The sequence below is a fragment of the Branchiostoma floridae genome, chromosome 9, assembly GCF_000003815.2.
Source record: "Branchiostoma floridae strain S238N-H82 chromosome 9, Bfl_VNyyK, whole genome shotgun sequence".
Lineage (NCBI taxonomy): Eukaryota > Metazoa > Chordata > Leptocardii > Amphioxiformes > Branchiostomatidae > Branchiostoma > Branchiostoma floridae.
Genome location: NC_049987.1, coordinates 9608289 through 9628134, shown reverse-complemented (window position 1 = coordinate 9628134; position 19846 = coordinate 9608289). Strand labels below are relative to the sequence as shown.

Sequence of the window (19846 nt, the reverse complement as noted above, 5' to 3'; positions counted from 1 at the left end):
TGATCGATCAGATCAGTGATGCATGCGTGACCGTAGCTGGCAATCAGGAATCATAAAAATATGGGGTCAATTCAGTTCAAACTATGGCCAATTATAGTCAGATCACACACCAAAGTACAAAAAAAGAGGCGGAAAGGCTTAACTTTAACATCACACAAAATTCCAAGGCAATAGAGGGACAATAGAGGTATTAAAGAAATGTACAAGTACCGGCAGTATGTTGTCGCCGTGCGGCCACAGAACAGCTGTGTATTCGACCGTTCGAACGATTGCCTTTCGCCCTGGACTATCAACACTGCCCTGCCACCTAGCGGTTTTGCTGAGAGTTGTATGCACATGAATGACGACTTGCGTGGCAAACAAAACCACAACCAATATTCTTTGAGAAACTCCCCGACCTGTCACCATGATGAAACTACATGAAACTTTTTGTAATATCATAGCTTTTTGTAATATCATACCTCAAGAGGTGGAATTTTTGTTGCCCTGAATGTGACCGCGGACAGGACATTTCTACCCCACTGGGCTATTACATTGTATGAGCACAGATCACATGTTAACAATAATATACATATTTGTACAAATAAAAGTCTAATCTACTCCAGTACATTAGACTTCTTCTTGCTTTTTGGTACTAGTAATTGCATAAATGTAGTAAGCTGTACAATTAGTTCGGATCGATCTATCGAAGGCTGTAAGAAATAAGAATTTCTCTTTACTAAGTACCTGAAGTGGGGAAATTTACTTAACACATAGCCGAAAAGAATGCTTTTATCGCTATCATGCAAATGACTACAGTAACGTACAGTAATCTAATAACATACGCTGTACTTCTCGCGTTTCATGTTCTTAGCTGGCCGGAGTGGAACTGGGGAGAGAGGTGGGAAAAATGGAAGCTAGTCCCACTTTCCCCGGCATAGAATCGACAGATCTCTATATATGCTTCGAAACAATTACATCTCAACTTGAGTGCTTTATTGGGGCTCGTATTTCGACGGGGCATGTTGTGTCACCTGTTAGCCATTTATCCCATCGATCGAAGAAAAACGCATAGACTGAGTGAGAGGGATATCCGGAGTTACGTTTGATAACTGGCTATATCCGCTCAACTTTACGACCGTTGTATACCTGCTTTGACCTTCAACTCGCAACCATACATTTATGAGTAGGTGCATAGAGACATGCATCGATCGGGTTGAATTTCACGTAAATACATGACATTGTATATGAAAACAGCGATTCGTGCACTTTTGCAGACAAGAAAGCTGACGAGGCTGACGGTTTGAATGTCAAATTTGGCCAGCTTTATGTTGACTAGACTAAATTCACACATACACGAAACCTCACTGACCTATTGATTGATTGAGTTCAAGGCGTACATATTACGCGACAAAGCGAAAGGGTGATCCATTAGTGTACGTGAAGTGAGAATCGTTTGAAAAGCTGCACTGAGTACATTGGGTTTCGGGGTAGATCTGTTCAATGAGGATAAAACATTCCTGGCCTCTTTCATCTGTTGTGAGCTGCACGTTTTCTTGCGTTTTATTCTGAAAAAGTGAAAAGAAAAGTACATGATCTGGGATTGGCTTTGGTAAGTGACCGGATATATATTCCGTGCACTGGAAAGCTGATAAAAATGAAAAGGAGAAAAGAGACACAAACAGGATTTTCCTGTGTTTGTAAAGAGACCTGCTTGGCATGTTTCCTATCTCAGAAAACATCTGGACTACGCTATGCGGATTTCTGCTGCGTCGGGAAAAGGAGCTGACCCTGGCTTTTCCCCCAGCTTGCAACAATGATCACGGATTTAATAGAATCTCTAGGATAAGGGTAGCTATCGTTCGGCCAATGGCGCGATGTAAAGACTAAGGCGTCTGGAAACACCTTCAACGCAACGACTCAATTTCTTATCTCCATCGGACCTGTAAGGGGAATGATCCAATCACCTGGAGTAGTAATAGTTACGCCAGCACACGGGAACTTGAGCCTATAGCACAAATAGAGAGTAATTGCAAACTGGAGATAGTTGATACGGTTTAAGTAATGAACCAATTTTAGCTAGGAAACAAGCGTGTAATCAAGGAAAGGACAGCCCGTTTTGAGAACATCATGCGTACGCACCTGCCTACAGACCGAGGGGAGAAAGAAGTACTTAACAAGCTTCAGCAGGATTTTGTAAGGGCCCAATTGCACTGGTGCCCCCGGCCGGGCTCCGAAGCCACAAATTTGTCCCGGTGGACTGCCGAATACTGAGGGTACCCCTCCGTCCTCTCCATGGGTAGGTCACGGGGTCTATTTGTTACCGGGCCCCGGGTTCATTTTAAGTCCGACTCGAAGTCAACCCGGTACCCGACCGAAAGCCCCCCCCCCCCAAAAAAAAAAACGGGAGCCGCAATGTGTCCCACGGAGCCACGTAGGGGTCACACCCCACCCACCAAAAAAAAAAAACAACTACCTAGCCTGATTGAATCTCGCTTATAATTAAGTTATAGCAGTCCGCCCAACATCCGCCGGCCTCCTAGAAGGAGAGGCCAGTTACAGCCCCGGAGAGCAGAGTTTGTGTTGCACAGATTATGAACTGCACAACAGGGTTCTTTTGCCGATTGGGACATAACCCTTACACGGGCTAGGAAAGAGGACCTTTGCCCAATCATTAAATGGAATCATGATCAAAATTGCCGATTTTGGATTTCTCGATTCAGATTGTGGGTTAGATTTATAGAACGTTGACAATGTTGCATCTCTCTTGGATTGTCAAAGTTGTGAGTTGCAAACACTGTTCATTGATATAGATAGCCAATGGCGTAACGTTCTTGCTTTGCGAGCGTGAAAAATAAATGGGCATTACTTGTGCTTTAGGTAGAAAAGACAACGAAGAGACTCGCTGAGTAGTCCGAGTTGATTTATCCGTTGTATCTGAGCTTTTCATTAAGTTACCCAACGGACATAATGTTATTAGCGCTACTAATCAACGAAGCAAATAAACATCTGTCTTTATTGACATCGCTATTGATTAAGAGATTTGTAGTTTCGGCATTTTAATAGCGTGATAAAGCATGTCTCACATATGTCCAGGCATTGATAGTTCGGTAACTCGAGTTGAGCTCTTGATTATGTTACCGAAAGTTGATATTTTGTTGACCAGTACAAAGAAAGGGACGGCAAACACCATAGCTAGGCACGACAACAACATGGGGTCACTTTTCAGTTGATCTGCTTCGTTTTCTTTTTGTTTGAGTGAAAATTGCCCTAAAGCGGCGGGTAAATAGGGTAACTGTGTTGCGAGACCATATACGGTGTGTCCCGTGGGACCCACCGAGTGACCTACTGGTGTTCCCCCTCACGGCCGATTCACTTTAACTAATGAATTATTCATCCGACCCATCCCGTACATCCCGTCCACTTTCTGCATAATTAACGACCTTGCCTGCTACTGCTTCAACATTTTTATCGCCGCACAGACGGCCGTGGGAGAGCCTATCGTTCACGGGGAATTAGCATTTCTTTCGCGCATCAGGTGTAGAACTACTTTTCTTGGCTCGACACGCGCACGTTTGCTCGCTGCAAACAGTCGTGGACTCCAGATGGACGGATGAGCTTAGCTCGCAATTGGTACTGTTTGGATTGTAAGTACGGCAGCGCTGCGGGGGATTAAAAGTACAAGTACGCGAGCTGCACGCCCATGGGAAATCAATCTGTGCCTTGGCCTGCCGCCAGAAGCCAATCACCGTGCCCGGAGGAGGTTTGCCCACACGCACGACAGCGTACGCGTGAAGACACGGTTTAGTAGCGATCAAGGACGCGCGACGGTTACACGTTAATGTTGTGATGGGGCTACTGGTAGTACTAAACGCTGTGCGGATGTCTTGGCTGGTGGCAACACTTCTCCTCTGTTTGTGGGTCACCACGGGGCACTGTCAGCAGAATCCTGGCTTTGCTGCGCCCGTCGCTAACGTGGACACAATCGTCGGCCAGCCAGCCATCCTCCGCTGCACGGTCAAGAACAGGGGCGACGCCAGAGTCAGCTGGGTCAAGAACAGCATCCCTGTAAGCATGGGGGACGACATCCTACTGGCCGACAAAAATCGCATGTCACTCATCAACACAGGCAGGCAGTACGATCTCCATATCCAGCCTACCGTCCTAGCAGATGAAGGCACCTACACGTGCGTGATATACTTCTCATCGGGGTACAACTCTTCCTCTGGGGACCTGACAATCTTGGTACCACCCACCGTGCAGTCTATGACAGTGAATGGCCTGGAAGTCAGGGATGGCCAGAAAGTAGTAGTGGAGGAGGGGACAGACACACTTTTTAACTGCACTGCCACCGGCAAGCCTGTACCGAATGTCATATGGAAGAAGCTCGGGGAACATGGTAAGGCCAGCGTGTTCTTCCGGAATAGCACGGTACTGATGGCGAACGTCAGCCGCACCGCGTCCGGACGGTATAGCTGCCTGGCTTCGAACAATGTTTCGCCGACAGACAACAGAGTGATGGATTTCGAGGTCCATTACGTGCCAACGGTGGCCCCTCAGCGGTCTGAGGTTATGGCGGTATTGCGAGGAAGGACATCGCTAAGATGTGACGTGGATGCCTTGCCGGCTGCGACACAGCTGGATTGGTACAAAGATAACCGCAAGATCTCACAGGGACAGAGATACGAGTCTACCGGCAGATCGACAGGAACATTGATCTTGGAGCTCAGGGATGTTAGGGACGGAGACTTTGGGGAGTACATATGTCGCATTACGAACAGTGTTGCTGTCAAAGAAGCGAGCATTACGCTTTTCGAGGTGGCGACACTACCTCCGACTACTCCGGGATATGCTGAACTTGATGTTGGGAGTGGTCATCGGTTAAGTTGTACGTGTATAAGCTTATGGATAGTCCTTATAACGCTCATACTTCAATGATGATAGTGAAAATGCCAACATCATCACTCATTCAGGTAGCATAGCATAACCAGCCTGGTAGATGAGATAGCTGTTGTGTAACAATAGACCACGGCAAGTATCTTTGATATTTGCCCAGGGGTAAGATATGTAATTTATTGAGCTGCCTACATCTCTAATGTGTACAAATTACCGCCAGTCTGTAGGGTTCCAGCAACATAGGCCCAGAGTTGTAGATAAGTCTTTGTAATAAGTTATGATTAGGCTTTGTATTACATGTATGAAATGGTGTGTGGGTGTGTATGCGTGATTGTAACTGTAAAATAGATAAGTTCTGCACTTGGCAGGAGCTTTCTTGGGAAACATAACTCCAGGAGCTACTGACTTGTAGGAGCTAGTTCTGGAGCTCAGTCTGACAGAAATACCCATCAGAGGGCACTTAACGTCAAGTGTGATGTCTCAATAGCCTTAGCGCCAAAATTGGTACTGAAGGACATAAATGAACCGTGATGGTAGCACTTAGCTCTGCATGCTCCGCATAATTGAAATTGGAGTCAGGACTAAGTCCAGAAAAATCCCCACTGAATGTCTACATGACAGTAAAGGAAGTATCTGAGTACCGTGTAGTATAGTTGTCCAATTCCAACCTAGGATTACTGGTATCTGCTGTGACGTAACATGGAATCATGATGTCAGGAAGGGTCAGAAGTCTTCAGAATTCTGTCCCTGTAAATTAAGCCTAAGAAGAGCCATAGCCACCTTTAGAAGTTGTGCACATGGTCGGAATTGAAATGTGATGGTCTGGCTGGCAACTTGGTGGTGAATTTCACATTCGAGGGTGGACAGGGAGGATTGTAGGGATGGGGATGGGTTGATGCCGATGGTTTGACAGGGTGTTAGTTTTTAGGTTTGTTCTGTATATTTGTTTTTTCTGACAACTTTTTTCCCCCAAATGTTAGTGTCAAAATAGGCGGTGTAAATTTGTTCATTCCCAATGTCATGCAATTTCTCACCCAACAGGCGAACCCTTTGTGGACTTCTCTGTCTCATTTTTGCTGTTGCAAAGAAACCTCCACGTCTGAATTGATAAATGCAAGAGTTTAACATTTTGTCTTAAGTCAGGTCATAAATCATGTATAAAATGACTTTCAGCCAATAATACTTGCCAGAATGTCCCTCTGTACTACATAGTGCCTAGAAAACGCGTTTTAGATGCACTTAAGCTGCCTCTCGCACTTTGAAAAAGTGACAATTTTGTGCTGGCTAAAAGTGTTCTGGGTCATGTGTGGTAGTTGTCATGTATTCTGGTAGCCATTAGTGTACAGATGACTCCAGACAAATGGTTATAATCTAACCAGGTGACAGTGATGTTAATGATAGACATGAATCTCCTGAAATTTTGATTTAAAAAAAAGCGCTAGTGTTATAATGTCAATGCCATTTTGAAGACTCAACTGTATTTTTCATTATTCTTGTGGATTACATTTGAGTTTTTAGAATTCCTATTGGGGAAGTCATTATAGACAAATGGTGTGGGGAAGAAATGATTTGAGGCTTATCTCCAATTGGTTTTGCCTTTGAGGGCTGTCTATCTGAAGTGCTATACAGAGATACAAGTTCAAAGTATGTTTGTTCAATACAGACATTGCTATCTGCTCACTACCCTGGCTCCAGGGTTAATAATGTGACCCGTCCAAGCGTCATAGGCGAGTACATTCATATTGTGTATGACGTGTGATCTCTGCATGATCTACAGATAAACACATCCCCGGTGACGACTAGTGTTGTAAAAGTAAAACTTCTCAGAATCTGATGGGTGGCTGAGAGATTTGGAGGAGTGATGAGCAAAAATAAAGACTTATCATCTACATACTGTACAGTAGCCTTCTTTGCAGACTTTGAAAGCAGTGGCATTTATTTTTTGGGGAGTGCTGATTTGCAACTTTCATCATGGGCTATGGTAATCTCTGTGCCGGGAAAATGAGTTTTGACTGTTGTCTGGGTCTGCTGTTGTACTTAGAATCTTGTCCGTTTTAGCAAATACTTTAGTTGGTATGTTGCTGTGAAAAATTGATTTTATATAACGGGTTATACCAGGTATAATTGTAAGGTTTGTGTGATGACAATTCAAATTTGGAAGAATCATAGCACTGAGCTTGTAGAGTTGACATGAAAGCTTTGAACAGATGGTTTTAAGTCAGCACTCATCCCAGAAGCATCATTCCTGTATGGTATAATTTGTTTACTCTAATTAGGATGTTGTGCTCCAAGCTCTAATTCCTCATGATTGAAAAACAAGAGTGACAAATATATGCCCAGCAGACAATGCAAACATCTAGGGACAAATATGGCATACATGTCCTTGGCTGTTGTTGACTTGGGACAAGGAAACACCCATCAGTTGGCTTTTGTCAGACCAAATGGTTTTGATGTGAAATAGCGACTTGTAAAAACAGCGTGCTATCTTGTACATTCATCGAATTTTAACATTTTTTCAAAATTCCCAATGGTTTCAATCACAAATGTCAAAGAGCTAAGATGAAACAAAGAGGTTCTCTGTACAATTTGGAATGTGAACTTGAACATGAATGGAATTTAAACAATTATTACATTGGACAATGACCAGCGGTGTCAGCTGAGAACAGGTTTAGGTATTTCACCTTCCATTCTTTTCTCATTTATGAATTAAGGAAGAATGGAGCCGTAACGAATATTGATAGATGGGCATGAAAGAATTCTAAATTTTTTTTTTTGGCCATATGGATGACGTGATCAGGTTTCATTACCCCTAATATTATTTTTTTTCTATGACAAAATACAGCACTTTGGTACATACCACTGCGACGAAACATGTTTTTCATGTGTATAATGATGAAAGCTACATGAAAACTCATGGTTGCGCAAATTGATATCTACTAATGATCTGTAGTAATTAGAAAATATTTGTTTTCAACTAATTTCAAAAATCATTTTTTAATAACTACAGATCAATTTGTATCAATTTGTTGTATCAATAGATAACCGCAACCGTAAGTGGTATGTACCAAAGTGCTGTATTTTCTCATTTAAGGAGTGTGCCAAAACAAACAAACAAAAACGATTGTCTGACATGAGTTCATAGATTTAAAAGATGAGTAATGGATGTCCACATAGCCAATGTGGTGGGCCCTGTCCAGCTTTAACTCTGCCACCATTCATAAATGAGAAAACAATGGAAGGTCAAAATGCCAATTTAGCCAGGTGAAATACCTTTAAGTTAACTTACCAAAATGTCAAAAGTAACATAGCAAAAGTCTGGAGGACAGATTTTCTTGGAAAAAATACAGTGCTGTCAAAGAGCATTAGTCTTCCTTGCCAACTTTTGCTCGGTGATTATGTTGGAAGCATCTGCTTGTTGTGATAAACTTACTCTGTAGCATCACAAGTCTTTGAATGCTCTTCAGGGATTTTGAAGGCCCTGGGCCTGTGTGACGTATTACACATTACACGGGCAATGGTAGCCCCGGGACACCTTCAAGCAGACACAAATTTAATCATCCAGAATTATGATATCACCCAAAGCAATAACAGTTCCCCCAGTGCTCCAGCAGGATCAGATTGGGCCTTTTATCATTTTAGAGCAAATATTACTCGCAATGTGCTCATGATAGCTAGTCAACCGTGGATTTACAGTTTGACGCACACACAAGGAATTCACAAAAGACTTCAGTGAAAAGATCACATTTCTTGTAACAGTACTGTTCATAGCCCTGGGTCAGAAACGATTTTATGCTTAGTAGAGCAGATTTATACCGATTAACCGTTGACCTCGGCTTTGTTAGTGGATACCTTATTTGGTATTCTGAGCATGACGGCCTATGGGATGGGTCATTGTACAGTATCAATGGCTTTTTTTACTTTTACCACAGCCCATTTCCACGGGTAACCATGTGAAGCTAATGCTGTGCAGTGTGCTGTGCTTGTCTGTGTTAACGGTACCGTATCAGAAAAATGTCACAACAAATTTGTTAGTGGGAAATAAGGGCATTGCACTCTCGTCGTCCAACTTGCAAATTGTAACAGTACGTGCTGTGGTACTTTGAGTAAATGCATCACCCCTCTGCCAGATTTGATAACTTTTATTGATTGCTTCCTTTTCGCACTGTTTTCCTTCAAGTAAAGAGTTATGACAAAAAGATTTGAAGTCATATTTAATGTCTCATATATTCCTGCGAGTATTGAAGTTATGAGAAAGCAGTGCTATATATTATCCTACATTACGTTTTACCAAAGTATGTATCGACCGAAAAGGCTCTAGTTCTTGCCTACTACAGATGAAAATTGAATGAATTATTTATTATTTTAATATTTCATTGTTGTAGATTTGTACCAGTCTGGAGAATGATGTGTTGTCACATAATATTTTTGTCATCATCTCCATTCTGTCCATATTTTGTATTCTCTACATTTGTGCTTGGACAATTGATATTTGATGTGTTTCTTAGTCATCGATTAGTCTAAGAATAAAGCATCAACTGTGTTTTTCAACATTTTCTGTGTAATGTTGGTAGAAAAGAGTGAAGTTACTGTGTTGTGTTTCACAGAGTTAACTGGGCATCACAGGGCTCGAAATAATCACTTGCCCACTTGAAAATGCAACCACATTTTGCTTGGCGCAACTTAATTTTAAACCCAGGTTGCACACTGCGCAACCTGAATTTTTCAGTTGGAACACTACTTTCTCCCCACCTACGTGCATAAGCTTTTGTATTTATTTTTTCATAACATAAAACATATTGCATAGTTGCATATAACTGGAAGAAAAGATATTGGATAAGTAGCTAATTTGAAGAAAGTAATAACTTGAAAGTGGGGCAACCTGAAATGTTGATGGCGCAACCTGGCTTTTGACTCAGGTTGCCACTTGGACAACCTGGTTGAAAAAAGTATTTCGGGCACTGCATCAGATAGATCACATGCTACCACATGACTGCATAATAACCAAAAAAATCATGACTGTTTTCCCTACTTCTGGCAGGTAACTGACCTATCTTTGCTGGTTGTGACACCTGTCAGAGCTAAGAGGTGTATGAAATAAAACAAAACTGAACCTTAAAAATGCTGTAGGCTCAATATATGGAATAATTCTAGGGGGCAATGCCCAGAGGGCAGATCCTTGGCAAATGTAAAGAAAGCTCTGTCTTGAAAATAGATTGGACATTGCAAGGGTCAGGGCATGCACAGATATATGTAAATGCTTAAAGTTTATATTATGCAAGTTTGTTACAGAATATTTAGGAAAAGCAAGGGTTACAGCATTATAACACTTGTGTGTGCATAAATTTCCTGTTCAAGTAGTCATCTAATGAAGTTTGCTTCAAATCTGCTTTGTGGCCTCTACATTTGTAGACCTCAAATGGCTTGCATCTGAACTACCATATATTTTAATCCTTGACTCAGTGTGCCTATACAACCTAAAGTTGTATGACCTCATGACAGAAAGTGGGTTGAATTCTAATGCTTCTAGAGCATTATATTTCCCTCCTACCTCAGACTGTCCATTTGCACAATCTGATGCTGAAATCCCCAGTGGAATCCAAGGCAGCTTTGAAGATTATTGATATTTTTGGAGCCTGCCACTTTTGATATTACGACGATCTCCCGACGGGCACTAAAAAGTGGCACAGCGCTAAAGAAGATTGCTCAGTCATCGAATCCCAATCCAAAAACTTTCAAAGGTCAATAAAAACCTGTGGTGACTTCAATGAGGCAGTATATTGGAAAACAGGTCTGGTAATATTCCTCTAAAGTAACCTAAGTGTAATGTCAGACAGACAATAGGTGGGTGTAACTGCATCACCCAAGCCATAACTGTTACTGTGAAGATCTCCAGACATACCAAGTCTAAGTAACTGAGCTGCTTGTTCAATCTCAAGCAATTTGTACATGCCCTAATGGTGTAATCAAGGTAATCTTGTAGCAAATGTTCGACTTTGGATCGTTTTCAAATGGCTTGTTGCAGTATTCTGTGTGTCCGGGCTTTAAAGTTCATTTTCAAACACCCCACTTGAAGACTACAAAACATTAACACAAAAAGACATGCAAAGACCAGCTGAACATCTGGGTGGATATTACTAATGCAATGGTGTGCCAGAATGAAATGATGAAGGCTGGAGATGGTTGATTTATCATGTACCTGCGTTGTAACACAACTGCCTGGATCAATTTGTATCCACGGCCCCTTGTCTACCTGCAATTCATCAGCGACTATTGGAGATTGTTCAGACCGTGTCACAACTCATTCATACGCGTTTGCCGGATTGTTCTCCAGCGCACCGTAACGCGAAACCCTAATGACCTTTGTCAAAGAACGAGATGAAGCCATCTGTTTAGATGGACGTGTCCCTACCAGGGCCCTAATCCAGAGCGTGCAATACATATTGTGGAGATCACCTATGGTAAGCCATACCGGTGCAGTGGCAGAGGAACGTTGAGAAAATCATTCTTAAGTCCCAATACCCAAAGTTGTAGATAGCTACCAGTAATAGCCTGCCTGTTTCTTTCAATTTCTGACAAACAGAATATAAATATTTTATGTTAATTTATATCATTTCCCCATATTACCACATGTAAATTTTATTTAAAGAAAAAGGCATAAATGGAAACTGTAATTATCTGCTTAATGATATTATTGCAAATACATGTACATGCCCTTTAAAATGTAACACTACCATGCAGACGTCCATTCACAACATTAACCACTTAACTCTTATATTACAGTGTTGTGAATAAAACATGAACAGGACCTAAGGGGGACAAATCAGACTTGTAGGGGCAGACTCATGCAAAAGTACTTTTAATACCTAATTCCCTATGAGATCATTTTTTTTAACATAAAAAGACACTAAAATGGTTTGCAAAACAATTTGTTAGTATATTTTATGACCTGTTAATAGAGCAAAGCTGCAACTTAATTAGATTGACCTTCTCTAGACAAATTAATTAGAAGACAGCAATAATAGCAAGCCCGTGTAATTTAATTAGCTAGGCAACACCAAGGCAATTTTGGTTTGCCATTATCTAGGTCAGTTGATATAGAAACAAAAGCTTTGATCATCAACTGTGACAGTTACAATCACTTCATCAAATGGTGCCATACATAAACAGCAACAAAAGTGTCACAATACAGAGTGGATGCTCAGCATTGGACTTCACTGAATTGTATTGGTATAAAATTTACTAGACAATTTCAATCTTTATTCTTGTAACATCAATTCTCTACTGGTTACTTAAATCAGGTCAAAATAAATTGTACGTCAAAACACAAAATGTCCTAAATGATCATTCCTCCAAGTTAGAAAAACAGCCATGAATGACCAACCAACCCGAGGCTTCTCCAAAATTACCGGGTACTTTTGGAGCTGACAGTTAAGATCAATGTGACCTGGAGGTTAACTCTCTAAACAAGGTCCAGTCAAACCTGGAATAGCGGCCAACACCTATATATAGCTTCATAACTTACATGTGTATACCATTGGTCAGTTGTAAAGTTTCACATTTGGATATATTAGGCAGACGGCCAAGAAACTGGATGTAGAATTAGGCTGGCCTGGAAGGGGCACTCACACGCAGGATTTAATCATTACTGCAGGAAATTGCAGGGATGTATCTCTGGCTTTTATGGCAGAGTTGCTGCCACTCACACAGCATTAAGTCAAATTTATAGCTTCTTACCTGACAAAGTATTGACTAGGCCAACCAAATCCGATTCTTTGTTTCATGAAGATCAAGACAAAACAAAAAAACTTTCGACATTCCATACTCTGTCTACTAATCCTTCAGTCTGAAAATGTTTGACAATGTCTTTTATATCAAAACTTATAACATTATATGTATAACTAAAGTACTTTGCCCAGAAACATGCCAAACAAGATATCACAAATTATCATCCCACCCACTTCTATGGTCAGGTGTCAATCCCTGCTTGAGTGCATCACACCATGCTCCAGTTTTTTATCTTAAGCTGACTACCACAAGCCGATGAGAACACCAGTCCTCTGTCAGTGTTGATCCACTCTGCCACTAGAGGAGGATGTAAGCCTAGTGTGGGGAACGTCTACAGTAATGGAAATAAAGCAGATTACCGGTAACATTCAAACACTTCGAAAAGTAATGTAAGCTGTAAAGAAGCTGCTACTGTTAATGATAAAATTTGTGCGGTCAGGTTTAATGTTCACGGTTTTACAGAAACCTAATTCACCGATAACTTAGAACCACCACAAATACATGCATACTTGCTCTGTCTTCTGCCTGCCTACTGTCCTGTCTACAAACAAAAAACGCAAACACACCATTTTCTCCCTTCCACAAAATTATATCCCACCAACTGAAGGACGACTTTATAGCATGTATGTGTTAGTGTGATGGTAAGGATGGCAATGACTGCAAATACAGTCACTTTTAATAAGTAACCTTTCTGCTCTGTTAAGCTCCTTTTGTATGCCAGTGGGCCACATGAATTTGACAATACCTAAGTTTACAGAACAATCCTCTCGTATGTCAAAACTCATTCCAACTCTCTACAAATGAAGACTTATGTCATGTTAACAATTGGGAAATTTACAGTTATCTCATCAGTAATACTGGGGTTGTTTGATCTGTTTCTGTGCCCTAACACTATTACGTAATTTCTCAAACTTTTGTGCAATATTAACTGATATTTCAATGACAAATACATGCCACAGTTTGATCCATTTTGCTTCAAATTCATGCATCATCTTTAATAAATACAGTCACATAGTCAATATGATACCCTAAAAATGTAATTGATATACATGTAGTACATAAAGGTAATTCCATTCATCTTAAAGCTTTTCTCAGAAACAGAGAGTTGAGAAATGAACTCTCCCTCTGCTGACTTGTTTGTCTCAATTCATTGATAATGATAATAAGCCTAATATTGGTATGGAGATTAATATTACACTGTAATTTATAGTCAAACCTTCTCCCTGATGCCTAAGCTTGTCACCAAACTGTTAAAACACTGTGCAAAGGGAAGGTATAAAACACTGGCCAGAGGCTTCTTGTAGCTACTTATATATTTGTATATATTGTACCCCAACCCATTGACATTCCTGACAGAAGTAGCTCAACACTACTGGTACCGGTCCTGTAGGTGTTGTACAAAATGGAGCACCGCAGATTACAAAGATCTATGAGTCCATCTCCAGGCTATGCTCGCTTAATCTATTGTCCTGTACAAACGTTATCCATCACCCCAGTCTGCTGAACTTGTTCGGCGTGCGTCATAACATATCCCCACTCATTGTGCTGGGATTTCCCTCCAAGCTGTGATCTATCAAACTGGCAGACGTGTAATAATTACTGGAATGGTTCGAACCAGGGAGCAAATTTCCCCAATGTAATATTAGATGGAGGTGCTTCCAAAGCATGATTTTGATGAGGCAAATCCCACTGTGGTTTGTGCATTAGACTGGACATGACAAGCTTTTGATGGCTTTTAAACTTACTTTACAATAAAATGAACTAAGAGCATTATTACGTACTAACTTAAGTAATCTGATTATGGTCCATTGCAGGCAACTCAGCTGGAGAGCTGCACTGATATTTCAATATTCGATACCTAATGCTGACAAATTGCATAATATATACTCATTTAGTACTTTAAATGATATAAACTGAGTGTATATACTTTGTCTGACCCTTACTTCTTCCCTTAGGACCTCAACGAAATGCAACCTGCAGGCAGATTTCATGAATAAACAAAGGTTCAAACAAACAAATAAATAATGAAATAATCACATGTCTTTCATGATGGCATAAATATCAAGGGGCAAATATCTCACAACCTTTATCATTGTATAATTTCCAACCTTGTATGGGATTTGACAGTTATTGTTAACTTTTGTTCTGCTTATTGACAAATTTATCTCTAAAGCCCAACATCAACTTTGCAGCCTTTTCAGGAGACTCTGCCGGAATGGTGTGTCCACTGTCCTCAATGATATCCACCTGCAGGGGCGCTGTCATCTCTCTCTGTATCACATCCACACAGGTGATGTGCAGTACCTATGGACACAACATCATCAATTTAGTAAAGTTCCAAGCTGTGCGACAGCGCCCCCTTCCGTACACAAAGCGCAATGACCAGAACATAACAGCAAGCGGTAAAATCGGTACGGTGAGACCATTGCGTGTCCATTATTACAGGGTAACGTTGACTTTTCCAAATCAACTGCATTCAGTCTATGTATTAGTTTGGTGTAATTCACTGGTGATTACAGGAAATTCGAATGCAGTTAATGCCTTAGATTTTTTCCTGGCTAAAAATGATAATTCCCTAAGGAATCTATAATTGATTTGTACATACACACATGGGTCACTGTCTCATACTTAGTCATAACAAATTGTTACCTACACTCAACATGCTCCAACAACCAAAAAGGAAGTCAGAAGAAGACTTTTCCAGGAGTTTTGGTACCAGAAAACTGACATGAAATTTAAGGAAAGTTCTTATACCTGTTCATGTCTTCCCCACATCAACTGTGTTGGTGCAGAAATCTTGCCCAGGTAAGGGGTTAAGCCATCTTGCTGTTCCAGTATGGCATCAAACACTAGAACAGGAACACCAAAACAAGTCAGTAATGTTAACTTATAAATAAATGCAGAAAATTTCCAGTTTAGCTTATTGTATAAAGCCCAAGTATCAGCCAGTGTACACTATACTTTGCAGACTCTGAGTTTGAAAAAGACTTCATTACTACTAAGGAGATACCAGTCCAATGACACCATGCAAGTTACTAGTTTATGGTCACAATGACACCATGCAAGTTACTACTATATCACACTGATAATGGTTTGTTAGACACTTACATTCCTTTAGGAAGCTTAAACGAGGTAACATGTAGCAGTCCAAAAATCCTTTCACCAACTGTAAACAAAGACATGTTTAGAGATGTTATTACACATTCAATGGGAGGTAGAAGAAGAAGAAGAAGAAGGTATTGTAGGGTATGTACACTTAATAATGTATTGTATTGTACGGTAGGTATGTACATCATCATCATCAAGCTGGTGTGTTATCTATTTACACAAGACAAAACAAAACAACAGTTTCAGTTTCCATACCTGTTTAGGAGGTATGAGTGATTTGTTGTACAGACAGATATTAAACATCTCCACTGCCTGCTCCACAGTCTCAGGAACCATCACTTGTTTGTATCCCTGGGCGACCTTTTCAAACATGAGACTCTGCACTGGGGACTTAACACCTGTGGGAAAACAATTAGCATGAGTTTCTTATCTTTATATTTTGGCTGATGTGTCTAGAAATGGCCAAGCACAAATAGTAAAATAAAACATGTGTGTGTGCATGTGTGTGTGTATGTGTGTGTGTGTGTGTATGTGTGCGTGCGTGTGTGTGTGTGTGTGTGTGACCACACAGAGAGACACAGACGCAGAGTCCGTGTTTGCATTTAGTACATGTACATGTACACAACATCAACATGTTATGATGTAGCATTCCTAACATTGCCTGCATCCAACATTCCAGCAATAGTATATTATTCAATGTTACATACCGGTAGTTATGCTACTCACCACCAGGACCTGACATAGTAAGTAAGGACACAGCTTCAGGATAAAAAGCTGCATAGCACCCAGCAAGGCCACCACCCATGGAGTGTCCGACGACATGCAGAGGGTCACTGTCAAGGCCAACCGCACTGACGAACTACAAATTGAAAAAAAAAGTAAAACCTTGATTGCATTGTAAAATGATCAACATCATGATTGAGCACATGTTGTAGATGCATTGCATGCATGCCTCTTTCTCATACAATAATGTGTAATGAAAAATGAACATTAAAAAATAAATATAGCCAGGCCTAAAGGGCATCATGTGAAGTATACATCTTATTCACTAATCTGGTGGCTACACACCCAAGCTGATATTTTATCTGGGTCTTTCTCAACATTAACATTAGACACTGCCTGTTCACCAGAGAAGATTTTTCCCATACCTGGTGCAGCTTGGCAGCGTAGGCCTCTACAGTCAGGTCAGCCTTCGCCTTGATGCCGGTGTCTCCATGTCCAGGTAAGTCTACAGCAATCAGGTGCAGGTGTTTGGGCAGGTGCTGTAGGTGAGAACAACACACAGGCATGTGAACAACCACATAACTTACCGGCACACCAAATAGCAGTTAGTCAAGCAACTGGATATGATTACAAAATTGGAAGTGGACTAAAATTGCTTTAATTAGGCAATTGGTACTTTTAGCAATTAAGATGCACATGTTGTGTGAATTGATGATGTACATCTTTTTCCAAGATGAATTTTTTAAAGACAAACTGAAGATAGAAAACCTTTCAAACTGAAAGAGCTGGGGAGATAGTACAACTGCAAGTCTGAGTATGTTTCTGACATTTTGAGATATGGCATTCAATAGGGAAGGAGACTTTGAATTTAAAGAATCATGCACCCCCTGTCAAGAATTTTAAATGGAGGAACTCAAAGGACTGTCTCCTCAATCAGCCGGCAGCGAAAAGAGCTTCCAGCTGGTACAGGGAATAAATAAACAAAATACAAACTCAATTCCATCACTCCCTAAGCTTCTTTAGGTGAACAAGATTTCAATCAAACTCCAGTTGAAGAAAAATCACTCCTGAAAAAGTCATGATAATAATAATGAGTCACGAATAAAAAAAAATTGCAAAAGAAAACTGACCATGATCATGTCACAGTAACTCTCCTTCCTGTCTGCAAACCCGTGGATGAGGAGCAGTGAAGGTTGGTCCTTACTGGGCCGGCCCCTCTCCATGTAAGCAAACTGCTGCTCCCCCACTTTCACATACTTGGTGGTACAGCCTGCCCTCCATGTATTAAACCTGTCACATTATTTTACAGACATCAATTCAAACTTGAGGCCTGTTGGCATATTTTTTTCAAAATCTTTTTTTACAGTTTTGCCCAAATTGATTTCAAATACATGATATGTAAGTTTCGTTACTTTTGTTTTTGCCTACAATTTCAGGGCTCGAAATACTGGGTGCACCCAAATATTTTTTTACGTTTATGTATGGAAAGATATCAAAGTATACTAGTATACATCATATTCTTGACATCTACGTTTTGTACGTGTTAGAAAGATAATAAAGATGTCTGTCATGGTACTGTTTAAGAATTTGATAGCTTGTAACTAAGTTTTATTATTAGGTTATCACGTAAATTTAAGTGGTGCACCGAAAATGTTTTTGGTGCACCCAATTTTTTAAGCTGGGTGCACCAATGCACCTAATCCCAAAAATGAATTTCGAGCACTGAATTGCAATTATTATAGTCATTGAGTTCTGATGGAAGGCTCCACACTAAGGTATAATGCCAAAAACAATGTATGAATAAAAGGTAAGTGAAGAAGGTAGAGTGTAGGCAACACCCATGGCAGCAGCGTGTGTGACTACTTCACCTCAGAAAGAAATACACAATGTAGGCAGGTTTGGTGTAGTACACCAGCCAGGACCAGGGTGGTCAGTACGGCACCTCCGGCCAACTGGACAACTGTAGAGATGACATCCATCATGACGAAGCAAGTCGCATTAGACTGGCTTTACTTGTACCTGAAAAAGAGGACATAATAGTGATGTTGGACATCATGTTGATGGCTATGATTCACAACTAAGTTTTGGCAAGGAGCTTTTATCAACCTGTTGATAAAAGCTCCTTGGTTTTGGATATGATTATTACAATTATTATGAATTAAGAGAAGAACATAGAAGATAATTTTGTTTACCTTTCCCAGTGTGCATGTGCAGCGACAGGAATTATGGGTGATAAAGAAAAGCTGAAGGCCCCTGAGGTATAAACAAAGCATGTCTGGATATTGTTATGCATATCAAGCATTTTATGGTCTAGACACCTTTGACATATGCAGCAGATGATCATTATAATGCAGTTAGTTATCCTCACCCATTTGAATATACAAAATGTAAACATTCCCATGCTGCAGAAAATTGTTATTATAATATAAAGAAAATGTAACAAGAAATCAGATGGGAATTATTATAAATATTATTTACCTATTCAGATATGAAATAATGATATCACTCTGTTCTTCTAATCCCAGTTGTTTTTACACAAATTAAAATCTGCGCAATTATTTCATTATCCTCCATATCCATCTCCACTTTTCACCCCTCCCCCCACCCCCATCCAGCAAGCTGTGACCTTACTACTTACTGACCTAATTTGACTTCCTTGAAATTCCCACGTTGCAAAGTAGCATTCTTAATAATAATAATGGTAGTAACATCAATGTTATGTGCTGATTAAGACCCTGTGACAACAGGACAAAAGGCAGTCGTGCCTGTCTCCCGACATGACATAAGGAACTGCATGTTTCCCTCTCACCTGATCCGATGTCCGACTGACCTGAAGCTTGTCCTCTCATCAGGTCACTCGCTGCACGGTCTAGCATCGCCACCTAGCGAGATATATCAGTATCGCAGCTGCTCAAGACGAGAATGCTTGTCAGTACCATGGACAAGCCACATATCGGGCAACTTGGATCGGTTTTATGTGAAAATATCGATTTACTTACGTGGTAAATAGCTTATGTAATTTCTATGCCTTTTTTGTCAGTTCCTCGTCAAGTTTCTGCCACTACGTTAATCGCTTAAGACTTTGCTGCATATCTTTCTTTTTCTTCATAAACAAAGTCATCTTCCATTGTTAGTCTGTGCACAGTCACGGTCTAGCACTGCCATCTAGCGAAGTACATAGGCATCGCAGTTGATCAGGTACACGGACAGACCAAGGTTTAGAGAAGTCCAAAAGGTTTAACGTTACATTCTATGTATTTCTGCAATTTTTCTTCAAGACCTGTGTCTTTTTTTTTTGCTCCTGGTCAGTTTGTTTGGTACCAAACGTTCACGGTTTTTGTCCATATTGTGCTTT

General features: G+C 40.6%; 2 protein-coding genes across 4 annotated transcripts; one reads left to right on the top strand and one right to left on the bottom strand.

Moving 5' to 3' along the window:
- Positions 1–3436: 3436 nt before the first annotated feature.
- LOC118422767 (limbic system-associated membrane protein-like) lies at positions 3437–6764 on the top strand. The gene has a single exon (XM_035830512.1). It carries the CDS (start codon positions 3829–3831, stop codon positions 4915–4917), a length of 1089 nt encoding a protein of 362 aa, XP_035686405.1. The 5' UTR covers positions 3437–3828; the 3' UTR covers positions 4918–6764.
- Positions 6765–13628: 6864 nt separating this feature from the next.
- LOC118423560 (monoacylglycerol lipase ABHD6-like) lies at positions 13629–19382 on the bottom strand. 3 transcript variants are annotated; one of them, XM_035831756.1, is made up of 9 exons: positions 19301–19382; positions 18684–18744; positions 17622–17781; positions 16917–17030; positions 16495–16627; positions 16024–16166; positions 15769–15826; positions 15415–15509; positions 13629–14964 (listed from the first exon to the last, which is right to left on the bottom strand). In XM_035831756.1, exons 1-9 carry the CDS (start codon positions 19365–19367, stop codon positions 14794–14796), a joined length of 1002 nt encoding a protein of 333 aa, XP_035687649.1. In that variant the 5' UTR covers positions 19368–19382; the 3' UTR covers positions 13629–14793. The 3 variants fall into 3 exon arrangements, with proteins under 3 accessions (XP_035687649.1, XP_035687648.1, XP_035687651.1); XM_035831755.1 differs by lacking the exon at positions 19301–19382 and having other exon boundaries at positions 18684–18887; XM_035831758.1 differs by lacking the exons at positions 18684–18744; positions 19301–19382 and adding an exon at positions 18360–18510.
- Positions 19383–19846: the final 464 nt, after the last annotated feature.

Bases quoted from the DNA above. Each gene is read 5' to 3' on its own strand.
- LOC118422767 (XM_035830512.1), top strand. From the start codon at position 3,829: ATGGGGCTACTGGTAGTACTAAACGCTGTGCGGATGTCTTGGCTGGTG.
- LOC118423560 (XM_035831755.1), bottom strand. From the start codon at position 18,886: ATGTTTACATTTTGTATATTCAAATGGGTGAGGATAACTAACTGCATT. The intron at 15,827-16,023 runs GTATGGAAACTG...CTTTGTTTACAG, and splicing joins CACTCATACCTCCTAAACAG to TTGGTGAAAGGATTTTTGGA. The intron at 14,965-15,414 runs GTATAAGAACTT...TTGTGTCCATAG, and splicing joins TGTGGGGAAGACATGAACAG to GTACTGCACATCACCTGTGT.